The sequence below is a fragment of the Pecten maximus genome, chromosome 6 (assembly GCF_902652985.1).
Source record: "Pecten maximus chromosome 6, xPecMax1.1, whole genome shotgun sequence".
NCBI lineage: Eukaryota > Metazoa > Mollusca > Bivalvia > Pectinida > Pectinidae > Pecten > Pecten maximus.
Window position 1 is genome coordinate 28,700,484 of NC_047020.1, and position 18,618 is coordinate 28,719,101.

The window sequence follows — 18,618 nt, forward strand, 5'->3', positions numbered from 1 at the left end:
CTTGTAACTTGGGTCTTGATATTCAGCTGGACAAATGTTCCGGAATCTAATTTTAGACTTCTCCACAATTTCTCGTAATTCAAACTCGTTAATGGCTTCATAAAAACATGGCACGAAGATGCGTTCTGACGTCCCTGAATCTCTGGATTTCTAAATATATGAAAACCACAGCGATTCTATTTTAGCAGATAATGTGATTTAACCACACGTTTTAACACTGATTGGACTAACTCATGGCTCCTTTACATCATAAAGTATGCAAAATGATTTATTCCTTGTAAACATATGCAGATAATAAGTTATTTGTTACTGTATCCTTTACAATACAATATAAAAGGACTTCTAAGACAAGCAAACACAACGTGTTAAAGTGTACCACCAGCATCTTACACCTGATTGGTACCCCAAGGGTGTTTGGATCTGTCAGCACGCTTTATACCTCCAGTTAAGCGATAGCATACCTTCCATTTTGATTGGTCCGTTTAATGATGTAATCCACTTTAGACAACGTGAGATTTTTGTCGGGTTACCAAGATAAGTATCCTCAGAGGTGTTTACCAACCAACGTCAATAGAGAATGGACCACTTACCTTCATTTATATTAGCGTTAGATACAGTCTATGCGGTATATATACATGTACCAGAACTCTCCCAAGCAACTGATGAATGTAATCAACATAAACAAAGCAAAGCTGACAAAATAGCCGCGAAGGGACAAACAGAGCTCCGCAATTGTTTCAGAGATATCATATCCTATATATTGTCTTTTATCTGTATTTTTTTAACATGTCAGTAGGATATTTAGCATGTTAGTAAGATATACAACACGTCCATGGGATGTTTAACAAGTCTATAAGATATACCCGGAAATTCAATCCTAAGGACACTCTGTTCTATGATAACAGCGCTGATATTTTTTCTATTGTGAGTTTCCCATTTCAGGATAGCAACTTACCAACCAACGTTCTACACGTCGCAGTTGATTTGATACTCACCGACTCGTTCCCGATATCACGACTTCTGTTAAATATGTCAGCTGTTAACGGTAAAACTTACAATCTATGATAACGAGAGATGCAGGCTAATAGTGACTTTTAGGAGCGTCATTTTGGTCATATTTGGAAATATTATGTTTCCTTGTGCGATATAAAATGTGTTATGCACTTAAATATGCATTTTCCCTTCGTTGTGAATGCCCCTGTTCTCGTATAGAGAACATGGCATTATCATGATTTGCACACTACTAGTGAGTGCTGTCGGTGAAGTAGAAATGAGTTAAGGCTTACTCTTTTGGGGCACCTGGTCTTATTCTCACTTTATGTTGCCAATAATTACACGTAAATATTAAGTTTGTTCATAATTTGTCAATCTTATACAGTTTGAATCAGAATACCGCCTTTATTTAAATCTTGTCCATCTCTTATTGTCTATGCCATGTCTATGTTTAAGTGTTAATTGGCTACTAACTGACACTACCCAAGACTCGAGAGAATCACTGGACTTCGTCTGACCGACTGAGTTGTCTAACAGTAGCTTCAAGTTTTTCGCTTTTCCATCGTTCGAGCTGAACTTCCCGATTCGTACGGTAATTTATACTGTGAAGTACGAGAGGATGAATCAGAGGCTTGCTGATTTTTCTGAATTAAAAACAAATAAAAAAGACTATTCACACATTAAATATTTATATAGGCAACATATTCCAATGAGACAATAAAATGGTATAACGATTTAAATTATTAAAATGAAGTTAAGACTGTGGAGATACTCCGCGGTAGATGGCGGGTATAACAGATGATATGAATGTCAATAACACACATCTCTCGTACACACGGGTGACTCCTGTGTTGTGTACCGAGTTCTCAAACTTTGGTATGATTACCAAAAATCTGTAATACTATACAATACTAAGCATGGATACAGTTTTAATATTGTTCTGGGAAAGGTTATCCGTTTTGGTCCTCTGTCGTTGTACCCGATATGACACAAACGTGTTCGTATGGACCAGTAATGTGTGTGTAACATGTTTCAATAATATAGATTTCGTAAAATAAAGCTCTGCATTAATAATATGGTATTCGTGAGTCTGCACGTGAAGTAATTTTAATAAATATGTGTATTCTGTTCCTGAATGAGATTCGAATTGAAACCTGAGGTTTTAACATACATCCGACAATATGGTGACGTCACAGCGCATAACAAGCGCTCAATCAAGACATTGAAGTGATTCAACGATATCACGTGACCGGATGTGAATTACGGACATGTCCCACCTTATCGAACCGTAGAAGTCATAATAATGACATGTACGTTTGCATCCAAAGTAAATACTTCAAGACGATAAAGCTTGAATAAAATATGAATACCAATAAAATCTTTTGAAATATCACGGGCACATATTTCACAGCACATGACGTCACAATTTATGTAAACATGGGACAAACACGTATCGAACAAGTACGCTGCCAGGTACATAAGTGATTACGTACACATACATGTTACACTGCACACGCGAAAGAGGGTCTGTATATCCACGGGAAAGGGGCAAAGGAAATAGATCAGGAAAGGGCTGTATGGGGAAACTCCGTAACCATGGTGTTCTCGAGACTGTGACTGGAGCCATTCCGTGCGGGACAGAACTTTGACCTCCGCCGATATCGCCGACAGAGGGCGAATAAAACATGCCGGAATTTTTTACCAACGAGTACATAAATAAGGAAGTTCACGGACGAGTTGACAACATACAGGAAGCTAATGACCGCGATGTAGTTTTCCTGCACAGTCTTGTCATCGAATAAAGCATCTATTTGATTGAAGAACGCAAGGGTCTGACAGAGTATGAAGACTGTCATGATGAGGACAAGGACCAACGTCACGTTGTCTTCCTTCTGCTGTTGATGACAATAGGTAGCCAGATCCCGCCGTCTGGAACGCATGCGTATAAGTTCCCGGATGATGAGGACGTTAATCACTGACATAGTAATGAGCGGAAGTAGATAGATCACGATGGCGTACATCCACACCTTGTACACGTCCTTGTAAAAGAAGTTCCTCCCGAGGTCCGTCAAATCAATGCCATAGCATGTGAATCCTTCTAGTTCGGGAAGCTTACACTTGGTAGGTAGTGCAACTGTGCCGAATAGCCGTGGGACGTTGTACACGGCAGATGAGACAGCGAGCAGCACCAGTGTAATGATGGTTTTTCTGCGGGTGCGGTAGTAGGCCGCCTTTAATGGATGGCAAACTGCGATATAGCGCTCCACCGACACGGATACGAGGATCCACACATTACACTGTTGTACAGACATCGCAAGGAAGTCAAACGGTCCGTACAAATGAGGGTAGATAGAGTGTACGTACACCGGAAGTGTCTTACCGTGCATGCCCACTGCAAGCGGGGTAATGGCTATCGTAAGAACCACAATGACCCCGACGTCAGTGAGGACGAGGCCGCGGAGGAATAACGTTGTTGTCGACTGCATTCGCTTGCTCCAGAGTACGACCATCGTCAGGACATTGCCGACCATGCCAAGCACCGCCACCGTCGGCAGCAACACGACATATATGACGAAGGCAAAGTCTGTTATATGGGTGGTAGGCAGGTCCGGAAGTGACGTGGTATTCTCATCGCCAACCTGAGTGTAGTTAGCTGACGTGCTAATGTCCATGTCTAGTTGAGATCTCATGCTGCTATCTGTAATACACAAAGAAATCTCAGTTAAGTCCTCAGTCCTCATAATAACACACAAGTCTTAAAACATTTATTAACGATTGAAAAAAATATAACGCATGTTTCTATTGGGGCCGCGGTGGCCGAGTGGTTAAGGTGTCCCGACACTACATTACTATAGCCCTCCACCTCTGGGTTGCGAGTTCGAAACCTACGTGGGACAGTTGCCAGGTACTGACCGTAGGCCGGTGGTTTTTCTCCTGGTACTCCGGCTTTCCTCCACCTCCAAAACCTGGCACGTCCTTAATTGACCCTGGCTGTTAATAGGATGTTTACAAAATAAACCAAATAAATCAAACTACTGGTTAAACCTCGATACCCGAAGTGAATTAGTAGACCAATATTGTGCGTTCCGTTTGAGTATCAAAGGGTTCAATGATGCAGTACCATGCAGACACAGTAGACATTTTATCAATTAGCCATCACTTTTGACATCGGAGATTGAACTGAGGTTCTGAACACTTTACCATTTAACATCTGTCTGTTCAAAGTAAGGAAATCACGCGTTAAAGCAAACATCAAAATACAGAAGAGTGTGGTAATCCTGAGTTTGGTATAAAAAACGTGTCTTTACGAAATTTTTATTTGGTTGTGTAATGTTGAAGATTCAATACGAGTTCTTGAATACACAAAACCACCGTAATTTCAAAAATGCTTCTGACAAGCACTTTCAAACGTCATTTGTAAGAAACTTGATCTCGATTAAGTATAAGGAAATATCAATTGATCATTGATTCTCCAACGACGCTTTGAGATATTAATCGCTTGATTGTTGTTTTTGTCTGTGTTTGCTGACCAGCGATGACGTCGGACACAATCTCCAATTACCACCTGCTATTATTTCATTTGACAAATCTGTACATGGGCATTTTAGAACATGAATGTTTCTCAAATTGATGATAGGATTTGGTCTTTTATAACAGACAATTTTTTGTCGTAGCTTTTAAGTACGTAGGCTTGTTTGTCTCTTGAACAATCCTGACGTACATATGTATATGATGTTTGATCATTTCTGATAAAAACATCTGTTGTTAAGAAGAAAATAGGAAACACAAGACACAAGAGTACAGAGGGAGAGTTTTCAGTGACGTATATATAATTAACTAAAATTACAATGACTGATCTTGTGGCTGAGCTGTATACCTCCCCTCCCAGTAACGGATGTAATTAGCTGTGCAACCTGTCAGGTATATTGGTTGGGTGGTTGGGTAACATTGTCGGTACCTGATGTAATTAGCTGTACAACCTGTCAGATATATTGGTTGGGTGGTTGGGTAACATTGCCGGTACCTGATGTAATTTGCTGTACAACCTGTCAGGTATATTGGTTGGGTGGTTGGGTAACATTGTCGGTACCTGATGTTATTAGCTGTACAACCTGTCAGGTATATTGGCTGGTTGGTAACATTGTCGGTACCTGATGTAATTAGCTGTACAACCTGTCAGGTATATTGGTTGGATGGCCGGGTAACATTGTCGGTACCTGATGTAATTAGCTTTACAACCTGTCAGGTATATTGGTTGGGTGGTTGGGTAACATTGTCGGTACCTGATGTAATTAGCTGTACAACCTGTCAGGTATATCGGTTGGGTGGGTAACATTGTCGGTACCTGATGTAATTAGCTGTACAACCTGTCAGGTATATCGGTTGGGTGGCTGGGTAACATTGTCGGTACCTGATGTAATTAGCTGTACAACCTGCCAGGTATATTGGTTGGATGTGTACCTGTAAGGACTAATCACGTCGGGATTTTTTTTTTTTTTTTTTTTAATTATTATTATTTTCGTGATTTCTCCCATGACCGTTTAATAATTAACAGACCTTTCCTGTGCAATTATATTTTTGTGAAGCATTCTGTGTCATATACATGCTTGATTGTCATTGGAATACGGACAGTAATTTATTAACCATGTTTAATTAAAAGCCAGCAGCTCATATTGCACAATACCCCTCCCGGTAGTACGGGCCAATCATACAAATTACATGTCGGTGGTATGGAAGCCAAGACGGCAAAACGTATCATACATAATCACTATATTCCATCTCACCAAAATTACTCGGTATGCCGGGTAAGCATTTATATTCATCTATTATCAATATATAGGTATGATATTATTTTAAACATTCTAATTTCAAATTAAATATTAATGTTAATAACAAACTAGAAACAATAACATACATTATAGTAACATACATATATAAACTGTATACACAGTTGTATATTACAGGCTTGTTATTCAGGGAATACACGCGGGTATGTTTGCGTATGACGTATGACTTATGATTTATGACCTGATATGATTTTACAGATTGTACTAAAACATGAAGTCTGACGAAGCCAATAGATACAGTACGCACACAAGACAATATGGCGAGGTTTGTTCTGTCATAGTTCGAGTTCAGTCGTCGGGAAGAAATTATCTTCCTCAATCAACAGCCGAAGCTTTACTCTTAAGGTGTCACACATGATTCATTTATTTATTATTATCATTTTTACAAAACGTTCTCTCGTGCTGTTCCCATCACACAGTGCCATGTATTTTGTGATACGTATGATATTTAACGGTCTTCATTTGAACATCTCAGGTATGAGAATATCTCTTCCAGTTACTAATCAGAGTAATGATTCCACAATAGTATCATAATGGTATTTTATAAGAGGTTAGAGGTTAAACATGAAGTGTTGAATCCGAGGATTTCCTCACATTTCACAGTACAGGTACTGCCAACTCGAACATACGATGAGTCAATATGGATAAAGTGTTCAGATGACTACATGTTTGTAAATTAAGCTGCTGATGTTGGAGAATGGAAGCTAGCCATTGGGCGCGCTGGATGTGTGTTGAACGGATGGCTCGCCAGTTTCTTTGTTGTATTTCAGGAGTATAAATAAGCTTTATTTATCTTACAATAGCGATGTTTGGATGGAAGTGTACCGGGAACTTACTGTGAGGGGAAACCGGAGTACCCGCAGAAAACCCACGTGGTGACAGGTCGGACAGGTGACCCCAAATACCCTTCCCCGACCCTAGGGATCAGTACAGTGTACAGTTACAGCGAAGTAGAGTACATTTACATCGCAGCATTGTTGGAACGTACCAATGCAAATATCCCAGGTCCATAATCGAAAAATAAGCTGCCGATAAGCCAGCAAACATTGGAGAAAGACCAATTAATCAGATACATACTGACGACTACGTAGTCACCCAATTACAGTAAGATGTTCTGGATCGTTAGTAATGTAGCCATCATTGTAGTGATCACCACTTCCCAGATATTGGTAGATACATGTATGTTAAAGAGTCATGGGTTATTGTTTAAATAGAGGTTACACAACGAGTGGTTGTTGGATATGGAATTTATTTCACACGAGTAAGTTATTTTTTAAAAGTTACAAAAGACACGAGCTTTAGCGAGTGTTTTTTGCAACTTTAAAAAAATAACTTACGAGTGTGAAATAAATTCCATATCCAACAATCTCGAGTCGTGTGACCTGTTTCTACCACAATAATATCGGCTTGAATCAAAGGGAAACGTGGCCAAGTATAATTTCGCGTATGCAAATAAAGTGTACCGGTGACGTCATGCGGAATCTTTGGACGGCCATCTCACAACTTAAAGGTTTCAAAGCCTACCACGTTTGAAATAGAGAAACCAAACACTCCTGTTATATACCGGATAGGCACGCCAGACAAAGTCTATCTGTGTGTTTCATATAATTTCCCCTAAGACCTTTTAGGGACCAACCAACCAATTGTTTTCCCATAGACTTTAGTGTTAACGTTTTGGAGTATTTCATTCAAATTCTTGAATTCAATATGACAATTATGGTTTATAACAAAAGTTTAGGGTCTGATATAACACCTAATAAAAAAAAAGTTGGGTCCTTCAGCTCAAGTTTTCTCCAGGGTAGCCATTTTGAAAATGGGTGAATTTCGCAGTAAAAATTCTCAAAAATCTTAAATGTTTACCTGTTAATTATTATTACCTGAACTTTTTGGGAAAAAATCAATCGGACTTACGAAATTTATATCAACATTTCTTATTGATACTTAACTATCAGGCTACATATCTATTTTCTCACTTCATAACATACTGGCCAATCAGTGGCTGCCAGACATTTTATACTTGGCTCAACTTTCTATACACAGGGGCTGTTTCAAAAATATATTTTTTCAATTGGTTGGTTGTAAGGACATATTTCTTCAGTTGTAGCATAGCCTAAAATTTAAGGGTGTTCTAGATCTCTTAAGTTCTTAACAAAAACTAGGTAGTGTACCATAATCTACAAACACAAACGATTGGGAGATCTTTCACGAACATGTTGGTGTTCTTAATACTCAGAAAATATAAGCTGTGATAGTGAGGGAGGTGTTTGGAATTCCAAGTTCAGAAATAGTACAGTCATTACACCATGGGGTAGAAGCCGACCCGTACAAAGTTTCCGTCACTCGTCACATCTCGGCCGATTCCGTACCTTTACCGGAATCGGCCGAGGTTAGCCGAATGAGTTTCCGTGCGTTATTTTAAGAAGAGGAAAATGTACGGCTAACGGTAGATATATCCCGGACAGAAACCCAAACGGACCAATAGATCAACTGACCGTTTACAGCCATTGTTTTCCGATTGAAAGCTAAATTTCTTAATAAATATGCAGAGAAAAGTAATTATAAAAGACAAATTGCTAGAGCGATTTTTTTTCTAACTGTGGACAGAGTATTTGCGACATAAGCGATTTATTCATTTATTCAAATGCAATCTATACGGGTTCAAATTTTTATTGTCCACTCAGACACACATGTTTGTTACAAGAGGTCACATATAAAAAGCAAATTTTACAAATGACGGAACACAAACAATTTCATACACAGTTTAGAGTTTTTTCAAGTCTTTCGACAAACTTACTGATATTGAGAGCACACGGACATTACATAGAGTAACCAAACCTTTCATTTTTGCCAGATTACGGTATGTACAATAATAGTGTAGAATTTATAAATTTCTAATTTGGCATACTAAATCATAATTACTAACACATAAATAATGGTATTCGTCACCAAACACCATTAGAACACGAAGGACAGATTCGACCATTACGAGGTATATACCAGCCCACCGTCCCTTTTCTATGGGCAAATGCAAATCTGATGTACGGATATTTACCTTTTTTTTTTGTTCTCTTACATTCAATTTAATAAGATAATGTTCAATTTAAAATTTAGACTTAAACATGGAGTACATCTGTCCTCTAGATGACACATCCACATCATTAAATCATTTCTGAATAAATTGGTTCTGAAGTCTTTGCTATAGAATCAACATTAAACTATCTTTAGTTAATGTACAAGTTTCCGGTAAGTTCCATACAAAGTATAAACCAATATCAAAAAATATAGTTTTCATATAATTTATCCATTTAAAACTATTTCCATTTTCATGTTAGCGGTACATTAATCTATTAATATTGCTAGACAATTTATTAGAATAAATTGAATTATACCAGAGTATAGTAAATCTACCTATAATTTCAATACTTTAAGGATATCTATCTACCTAGCTCACCACAGACGATCTACCATATAACGTCCTCTGAAATGGATGCTGACATATATAATGAGCCCGGACGGACTTGATTTTAGAGGTTCTTCAATAAGAATCATTGCCTGGACTAGCTCATACAACCATATAAGATTAGTGATTAGTTGTAATACCAGGGATCTATCTAATGTACGGAATTCTGTCGTGGTATGGATATAATTGCAGTCATGCCATCCCAGATCGTCTCATCCGATTATAAATGCCGCTGACACATAATCTACTTAATCGTTAAAATGGATGCCGCCATATATATATACATGTAGAGGAATCCGTTCTATTGTGTTTTAACATGCTATGGACGTCGTAAGAATATGGAAATAGTTATTATCTTACTTTGATTTATCGTTGTTCATTGGACAGTGTATAGTATATTCAAATTAAACTAGAATTTTAATTCAATTCAACTCAATATCAAACTTTCAAAAATTAATATAAATCAAATTAAACAAATTAAAATTTTTGATTTAATACAAAATAGATATAGCAGCAGAGAAATAGATGTAGGCCGCTAGCTTGGCAGCTGAATCATATCCGGGAAACAGCGATATTTGTGTGTAGGCAAGAAATCATAACCGGAAATCAGCAATATTGGTGTGTAGGCAAGCAATCATAACCGGAAATCAGCAATATTAGTGTGTAGGCAAGCAATCATAACCGGAAATCAGCAATATTGGTGTGTAGGCAAGAAATCATAACCGGAAATCAGCAATATTGGTGTGTAGGCAAGAAATCATAACCGGAAATCAGCAATATTGGTGTGTAGGCAAGAAATCATAACCGCAAATCAGCCATATTGGTGTGTAGGCAAGCAATCATAACCGGAAATCAGCAATATTAGTGTGTAGGCAAGCAATCATAACCGGAAATCAGCAATATTGGTGTGTAGGCAAGAAATCATAACCGGAAATCAGCAATATTGGTGTGTAGGCAAGAAATCATAACCGTAAATCAGCCATATTGGTGTGTAGGCAAGCAATCATAACCGGAAATCAGCAATATTAGTGTGTAGGCAAGCAATCATAACCGGAAATCAGCAATATTGGTGTGTAGGCAAGAAATCATAACCGGAAATCAGCAATATTGGTGTGTAGGCAAGAAATCATAACCGGAAATCAGCAATATTGGTGTGTAGGCAAGCAATCATAACCGGAAATCAGCAATATTGGTGTGTAGGCAAGAAATCATAACCGGAAATCAGCAATATTGGTGTGTAGGCAAGAAATCATAACCGTAAATCAGCAATATTGGTGTGTAGGCAAGCAATCATAACCGGAAATCAGCAATATTGGTGTGTAGGCAAGAAATCATAACCGGAAATCAGCAATATTGGTGTGTAGGCAAGAAATCATAACCGGAAATCAGCAATATTGGTGTGTAGGCAAGCAATCATAACCGGAAATCAGCAATATTGGTGTGTAGGCAAGAAATCATAACCGGAAATCAGCAATATTGGTGTGTAGGCAAGAAATCATAACCGGAAATCAGCAATATTGGTGTGTAGGCAAGCAATCATAACCGGAAATCAGCAATATTGGTGTGTAGGCAAGAAATCATAACCGGAAATCAGCAATATTGGTGTGTAGGCAAGCAATTATAACCGGAAATCAGCAATATTGGTGTGTAGTTGTTAAAGGTTAGAAATTAGAAAAATTTCCGTGTTAGATTAAATACAGGTATTTAATCTTAATGTAACGGTATAGCCAGCAGATGGACTCTGTGTGTAGAAGTGATGCGGAGACAGTCTCCATATATCAATAGATAACCGGTGGGGTCTGTTGACATCTAATTAGTGTATGCTGGAGAAGTAAGGGGCCTTATCAAATTGATGTGGCATGTGCTACGGACCAGTGTACCTCAGAGTTGACCTTCCCAGGACACCAAATTTTTATAAGTAATTAATCTGATAGGAACAGTAAAAACAAACGGTAGAGCTAAGTTTGGGCAGTCATAGACGAGGGTTGGCTCGGTTACACACCTTGTACTAAACGCTAGTAAAGACGACTGTGGAAAAACATATATTAATGTGTTGATTGTCGTGGGTGTTGTGTAACATTTTGGTGGCAGCGGTGGGATATATCTGTCAGACACATCTCTGGGATATATTGAACACATTTCTGGGATATATGTATCTTAATTAAGTGTTTTAATTTTGGTATATCAAGAAACTGTTATTGGCTATTATAGCTGTTTGAGCCAAAGGAGGTCTATGAACTGTATGCAGTAACATATCACAGTGCAGTATGGCAACTGAGGAAAGCCTGATAGAACTAATGACTGGTGAACAGATAGAGGAACAAGTTGATGAAGAAGTAACTATTATGACAAAGGTTTTAAAAGACAACACTGAAATGAAGGAATTTGAAATACGAAAAATGGAAATTGAATTAGAAAAACAACGCTTAGAATTTGAAAAATACAAAATAGACCAGGAATTACAGCATCAATTGCGTCTGAAAGAACTTGAACTTGAACTTAATCGTGGCACAACAAAAACTGAAGCCACAACGAAAATTCCAGTGAAACTTAAATTACAACCATTTAATCATGACAAAGAAGATGTGCTAACATATTTGGATGAATTTGAGTCGGTATCCAAGCAAGCAGGATGGGAAGAAGATATCAAAGTTTTACATTTGAAATCCTTACTTGTTGGAGATGCTCGCGAGATTGCTTCTCACTCTAGTAAAACATATGAAGATCTACGGAAGGCCTTAATTACACGATTCAGCAAAAGGAGGTCTGATTATTTCGGAATGTTATCTGGTATCCAAAGAAACCACAATGAAACATACCGAGGACTTATGGCACGCATAGATCAATATTTGGCAAGGTTCATCGGAGAGCGTGATACTATTCAGTGTTTTCGAGAAGAGTACTTCTTGAAGGCGTTGCCAGGAGCACAGTCCCAGTGGATACGTAGAAACCAGGGAACAGGGACGGTGGTAGAGGCTGCAGAGGATTATATAGTACCTCAGAGAGATCAGAATAGGCGGAGTGCTGGGCATATACCTATGGGATCGGGAGGTACGAATGCCAGTAAAGTGGTTTCACAGGAAATGTCGCGATTTGCTGGCGAGGGCAAGAAGAATGTGGTGTGCTTTAAGTGTAAGGCACGGGGCCATATTGCCCGGGACTGTCCGAGTAATAAAAGACAAGGAGGACAAAATCAGGCTTCGTATCTTGTTAGGCAAACAATTGGGGAGCGACTGATTTGTGTGCCAGGTCTTGCAGACGGACAGGAAATAAGCTTTGTCAAGGATACTGGGGCTGATGTGACGTTAATTCGTGAGGAATTTGTCAAGCCAAGTGCTATCCTTGAAGGACAGTGTATGACGTTATACACGGCGATTGGCCAGCCGTTTCAAGCAAAACGGGCAATCGTGGATCTTGACCTTCCATGCTTTAAGGGTCATGCTCAAGTTGGTGTCGTGTCGGACTTGGCTGCTGAAGCTTTACTAGGAATGGATATTCTTGACAGGTCAGTTATGGCAGTGACAAGGGCACAGTCCAAGCAGCAAGAGGCTGAGGAGCATGTCGTGGAGCGTGAAATGGAGGTAACAAAAGTACTACCTCGAAACATTATGGAAGAAAGATCGGAGGAAAGGCTGGGTGTTGATGAGCTGTCAACGGTCAACTCAGAGGAACTTTCCAAGTTACAGCGAGAGGATGAGTCGCTGAGTAAAATTAAGGCGAAGTCCTTGTCGTCAGCTGAGGAAGCTGATGAAGATGATGTTGCTTTTTATTGGGAACATGACATTCTAAGGCGAAAGTGGAGGACTGGAGATGGTATAACAGCTGGAAAACAGTTGGTACTTCCCAAATCACTGAGACAAGCTGTCATTAAACTTGCCCATGACAGACCTTTAGCAGGACATCTTGGACAAGAGAAAACTAAGCAAAGAGTCCTACAATCATTTTATTGGCCTGGAATGTTTTCGGATATAAAAAGTTACTGTCAAACGTGTGATGTGTGTCAAAAAGTGGCTAGACGTGACCACCAGAGAGCTCCAATGGTCATTGTGCCAAGAGTTGGACAGCCATTTGGGAAAATTGCTATGGACATTGTCGGACCGTTACCAATGACAAAATCAAGGAATAGGTTCATCCTAACTGTAGTTGACGATGCAACGCGATATCCTGAGGCATTCCCGTTACCTAGCATTGAGGCGGAGAGAATTGCTACAAAACTCATGGAAATGTTCAGCCGTGTGGGTATCCCAAAAGTTATCTTGACAGATCAAGGTACTAATTTCACCAGCAAGTTACTGACGTACCTCTACAGAAACCTTGGGATCAAAGGTATCAAAACAACTCCATACCACCCTCAAACAAGTGGCACAGTAGAACGGTTTAACGGTACTCTGAAAGCCATGCTAAAGAAGCTGTGCGGAGGTAATGTCGAGCAATGGGATGAGTTACTGCCCTATACCCTGTTTGCATACCGTGAAGTCCCACATGAGGAAACTGGATTTTCTCCTTTCGAGCTTCTGTACGGTTGGCCTGTTCGTGGACCTTTACAAGCACTAGAATGAATCATGACAGGAGAAGGAGACACCCCAAGATCTGTGGTGGACCATATAGTAAACATACGAGAAAAACTTCAAGATGTCAGTCAGGTGGTTCAAAATAACTTAGCAGAACGGAAGGCCAAGGTCAAAGTATGGTACGACAAAAGGGCAACTGAAAGATCATTCAGTCCAGGTGATGAAGTCCTTGTTCTACTCCCAACGGAGAACGCCAAGATGCTAGCACACTGGAAAGGACCATATAGAGTGACTGAAAGGGTCAACAATGTCAATTACAAGGTCAACGTCGGAGGTCGCAGAGGAATAGTCACGTATCACGTAAACCTGCTTAAACGGTACTACCGTGCTATGAACATAGTTAGCAGAGTAGAGGGTGACGATGTTGGTCAGGAGGGGAAAATCTTTCATCCAAATGACTCGGAGGAGACAGTTAAGGATGTTAACGTCAACAAAAACGTAGGCAGTGACAAAGTGATGGAACTGTGGGCGTTGTGTGCTGATTTTGAGGATGTCTTTACGACAAGGCCAGGGAAGGCAACTGTAGTGGAACATGAGATAAAAACTACATCAGAGATTCCCATAACACAACGGCCTTATAGGATTCCATACACTCAGCAGGCTGATGTAAAACAACAACTGGATGAGATGGCTGAGCAAGGCCTAATCATACCGTCAAAGAGTCCATGGAGTTCACCAATAGTTTTGGTCAGAAAACGCGATGGAACGATTAGAATTTTTGTGGACTATCGAAAACTGAACAGCATTACAGTGTTTGATGCTTACCCAACTCCCCGCATCGATAACATACTTGAGCAGCTGGGAAATGCTAGATATTTGAGCACTTTGGACTTAACTAAGGGTTATTGGCAAGTGCCTCTTTCTGAAAATTCCAGAGAAAAATCTGCATTTATAATGCCGTTTGGACTCTACGAGTTCACCGTCATGCCGTTTGGAATGAAAACAGCTCCAGCAACTTTTGCACGACTTATGACACAACTACTTCAAGGTCTAAGCCATGTTTTGGCTTATTTTGATGACATCATCATACACTCCAACAGCTGGGAGGAACATATGCAGGATGTTCAGGCTGTGATGGGGCGACTTAGGGAGTATGGCTTCACTATTCGACCAAGTAAGTGTAGTTTGGGGCAGGAAGAAGTAAGGTGCCTAGGACACCTTGTTGGAGGTGGCAAAATTCAGGCAGATCCGGACAAAATCAAAGCAATGATTGAATTTCCTTTACCTATCACAAAGAAACAGGTACGTGGATTTCTAGGGATGACAGGATATTACAGAAAGTTCATCAAAGATTTTGCTGAGCTGGCAGCACCGCTTACCGACCTTACTAAAAAGGGAGCGCCAACAAAGGTCATCTGGAATGAACATGCTACCAAGGCTTTCAAAGACCTAAAGTCTAAAATGGTGTCAGCACCAGTGCTGTCAATGCCAAATTTTGAGGAGCAGTTTGTTCTGCAAACAGACGCCAGTGACATCGCTATTGGCGCTGTTTTGACACAAAAGCAAGCAAGTGAAGAACACCCTGTAGCATACCTTAGCCGGAAGTTACTGCCCAGGGAAAGGAACTATGCCACGATAGAGAAAGAATGCCTGGCCATAGTTTGGGCGATCGAGTCCGTGGCACATTTTGTAAGTGGTACAAACTTCGTCGTGGAGACCGACCACAATCCATTAGTGTGGTTAAACCAGGTTCGGGACAAGAACCAGCGCCTATTGAGGTGGGCACTAGCTTTACAGCAATACAACTTTTGCGTGAGATACCGTAAAGGAAAGGATAATGCCAATGCAGATGGATTATCACGTATTTAGGACTTGGTTAATTTTCAATTAACTCGGTAAATGCATTCAAAATGGACAATAAGTGAATTCAAATTGGACAATAAGTGTATTCAAAAGTGGACAATAAGTGAATTCAAATTGGACAATAAGTGTATTCAAAAGTGGACAATAAGTGAATTCAAATTGGACAATAAGTGTATTCAAAAGTGGACAATAAGTGTATTCAAATGTGAACAGTAAGTCTATTTGAGTTGGATATTGAGTAATTTTATTATGGATTTATTTGGATTCAGCTTTAAGCGTGAGTATTGTCTACTTCTTCTGTATAATCTTTATAATGTAACCGTGTACCGAGTCAACCCATCAGATAGATATCAGTCCTATAAACTTCTCTTGTTATAGAAGTTTATTTTTAGGAGGGAGGTGTTAAAGGTTAGAAATTAGAAAAATTTCCGTGTTAGATTAAATACAGGTATTTAATCTTAATGTAACGGTATAGCCAGCAGATGGACTCTGTGTGTAGAAGTGATGCGGAGACAGTCTCCATATATCAATAGATAACCGGTGGGGTCTGTTGACATCTAATTAGTGTATGCTGGAGAAGTAAGGGGCCTTATCAAATTGATGTGGCATGTGCTACGGACCAGTGTACCTCAGAGTTGACCTTCCCAGGACACCAAATTTTTATAAGTAATTAATCTGATAGGAACAGTAAAAACAAACGGTAGAGCTAAGTTTGGGCAGTCATAGACGAGGGTTGGCTCGGTTACACACCTTGTACTAAACGCTAGTAAAGACGACTGTGGAAAAACATATATTAATGTGTTGATTGTCGTGGGTGTTGTGTAACAGTAGTCAAGCAATCAGACATTTTATAAACATGTTCTTCGGGTTGGTTAGTAAGAATGCAAACGTACTTAGGGGAACATCTCACCCAGTATTATATCCCAATATTGTATCCCAGTATAGCATCCCAGTATTAGATCCCAGTATTGTATCCCCGTATTGTATCCCAGTATAGGATCCCAGTATTAGATCCCAGTATTAGATCCCAGTATTAGACCCTAGTATTGGATCCCAGTATTGGATCCCATGATTAGATCCCAGTATTGTATCCCAGTATAGGATCCCAGTATTAGATCCCAGTATTAGACCCTAGTATTGGATCCCAGTATTGGATCCCAGTATTAGATCCCAGTATTGGATCCTAGTATTAGATCCTAGTATTAGATCCCAGTGTTGTATCCCATTATTAGATCCCAGTATAAGATCCCAGTATTAGATCCTGGTATTAGATCCCAGTATTAGACCCCAGAATTGGATCCCAGTATTGGATCCCAGTATTGGATCCCAGTATTGGATCCCAGTATTAGATCCCAGTATTAGATCCCAGTATTAGATCCTAGTATTAGATCCCAGTATTAGATCCCAGTATTAGATCCCAGTATTAGACCCCAGTATAAGATCCCTGTATTGATCCCTGTATTGGATCCCAGTATAAGATCCCAGTATAAGATCCCAGTATTAGATCCCAGTATTAGATCCCAGTATTAGACCCCAGTATAAGATCCCTGTATTGATCCCTGTATTGGATCCCAGTATTAGATCCCAGTATTAGATCCCAGTATTAGATCCCAGTATTGGATCCCAGTATTGGATCCCAGTATTAGATCCCAGTATTAGATCCCAGTATTAGACCCTAGTATTGGATCCCAGTATTGGATCCCATGATTAGATCCCAGTATTGTATCCCAGTATAGGATCCCAGTATTAGATCCCAGTATTAGATCCCTGTATTAGACCCTAGTATTGGATCCCAGTATTGGATCCCAGTATTAGATCCCAGTATTGGATCCTAGTATTAGATCCTAGTATTAGATCCCAGTGTTGTATCCCATTATTAGATCCCAGTATAAGATCCCAGTATTAGATCCTGGTATTAGATCCCAGTATTAGACCCCAGAATTGGATCCCAGTATTGGATCCCAGTATTGGATCCCAGTATTAGATCCCAGTATTAGATCCTAGTATTAGATCCCAGTATTAGATCCCAGTATTAGATCCCAGTATTAGACCCCAGTATAAGATCCCTGTATTGATCCCTGTATTGGATCCCAGTATAAGATCCCAGTATAAGATCCCAGTATTAGATCCCAGTATTAGATCCCAGTATTAGACCCCAGTATAAGATCCCTGTATTGATCCCTGTATTGGATCCCAGTATTAGATCCCAGTATTGGATCCCAGTATTGGATCCCAGTATTGGATCCCAGTATTGGATCCCAGTATTGGATCCCAGTATTAGATCCCAGTATTAGATCCTAGTATTGGATCACAGTATTGGATCCCAGTATTAGATCCCAGTATTGGAACCCAGTATTAGATCCCAGTATTGGATCCCAGTATTGGATCCCAGTATTAGATCCCAGTATTGGATCCCAGTATTGGATCCCAGTATTGGATCCCAGTATTGGATCCCAGTATTAGATCCCAGTATTAGATCCCAGTATTAGACCCCAGTATTAGATCCCAGTATTGGATCCCAGTATTGGATCCCAGTATTGGATCCCAGTATTAGATCCCAGTATTGGATCCCAGTATTAGATCCCAGTATTAGATCCGATAGTCGCTGTGATGTACTTAAGTACCAGGAATACAATGTTTATGAGGAGGACTAGTCTAAATGCACTAAGAGTCAGAATAATGTCAGTCATGCCTGTCTGTGACTCGGTGTGGACTATAATCAGCAGGGTGCTAGTTAAGATACAGACAGAGGAAAGGTTGCAGAAGGTCATGTCTGTCTGGGGCAGGGTGTTTCTGTGAACAGCACTATTAGTACTATACAGTCCAGTGTAAGAGTTGTCACAAGCAGCTGAAGCATGTTGATTGATTATATTTTAATTGATACCATTAAAACAAAATTTCTGTAATTCAACAGATCAGGAAAATGCTTATTACATGGAACTAA

General features: G+C 39.7%; 2 protein-coding genes across 2 annotated transcripts in view; one reads left to right on the top strand and one right to left on the bottom strand.

Annotated features, from left to right (window-relative positions):
• Positions 1 to 1,665: 1,665 nt before the first annotated feature.
• LOC117329462 (FMRFamide receptor-like) overlaps positions 1,666 to 18,618 on the bottom strand; it is a 48,211-nt gene continuing 31,258 nt past the window's right edge. Inside the window, exon 2 of the mRNA XM_033887413.1 lies at positions 1,666 to 3,691. Coding sequence (XP_033743304.1) covers positions 2,556 to 3,683 — 1,128 coding nt within the window. The 5' untranslated portion in view covers positions 3,684 to 3,691 and the 3' untranslated portion in view covers positions 1,666 to 2,555. The remainder of the gene's footprint in view (positions 3,692 to 18,618) is intronic.
• LOC117330130 lies at positions 11,568 to 13,859 on the top strand. The gene has a single exon (XM_033888348.1). The coding sequence runs from the start codon at positions 11,568 to 11,570 to the stop codon at positions 13,857 to 13,859; it is 2,292 nt and encodes a 763-aa protein (XP_033744239.1).

Bases quoted from the DNA above. Each gene is read 5' to 3' on its own strand.
- LOC117330130 (XM_033888348.1), top strand. From the start codon at position 11,568: ATGGCAACTGAGGAAAGCCTGATAGAACTAATGACTGGTGAACAGATA.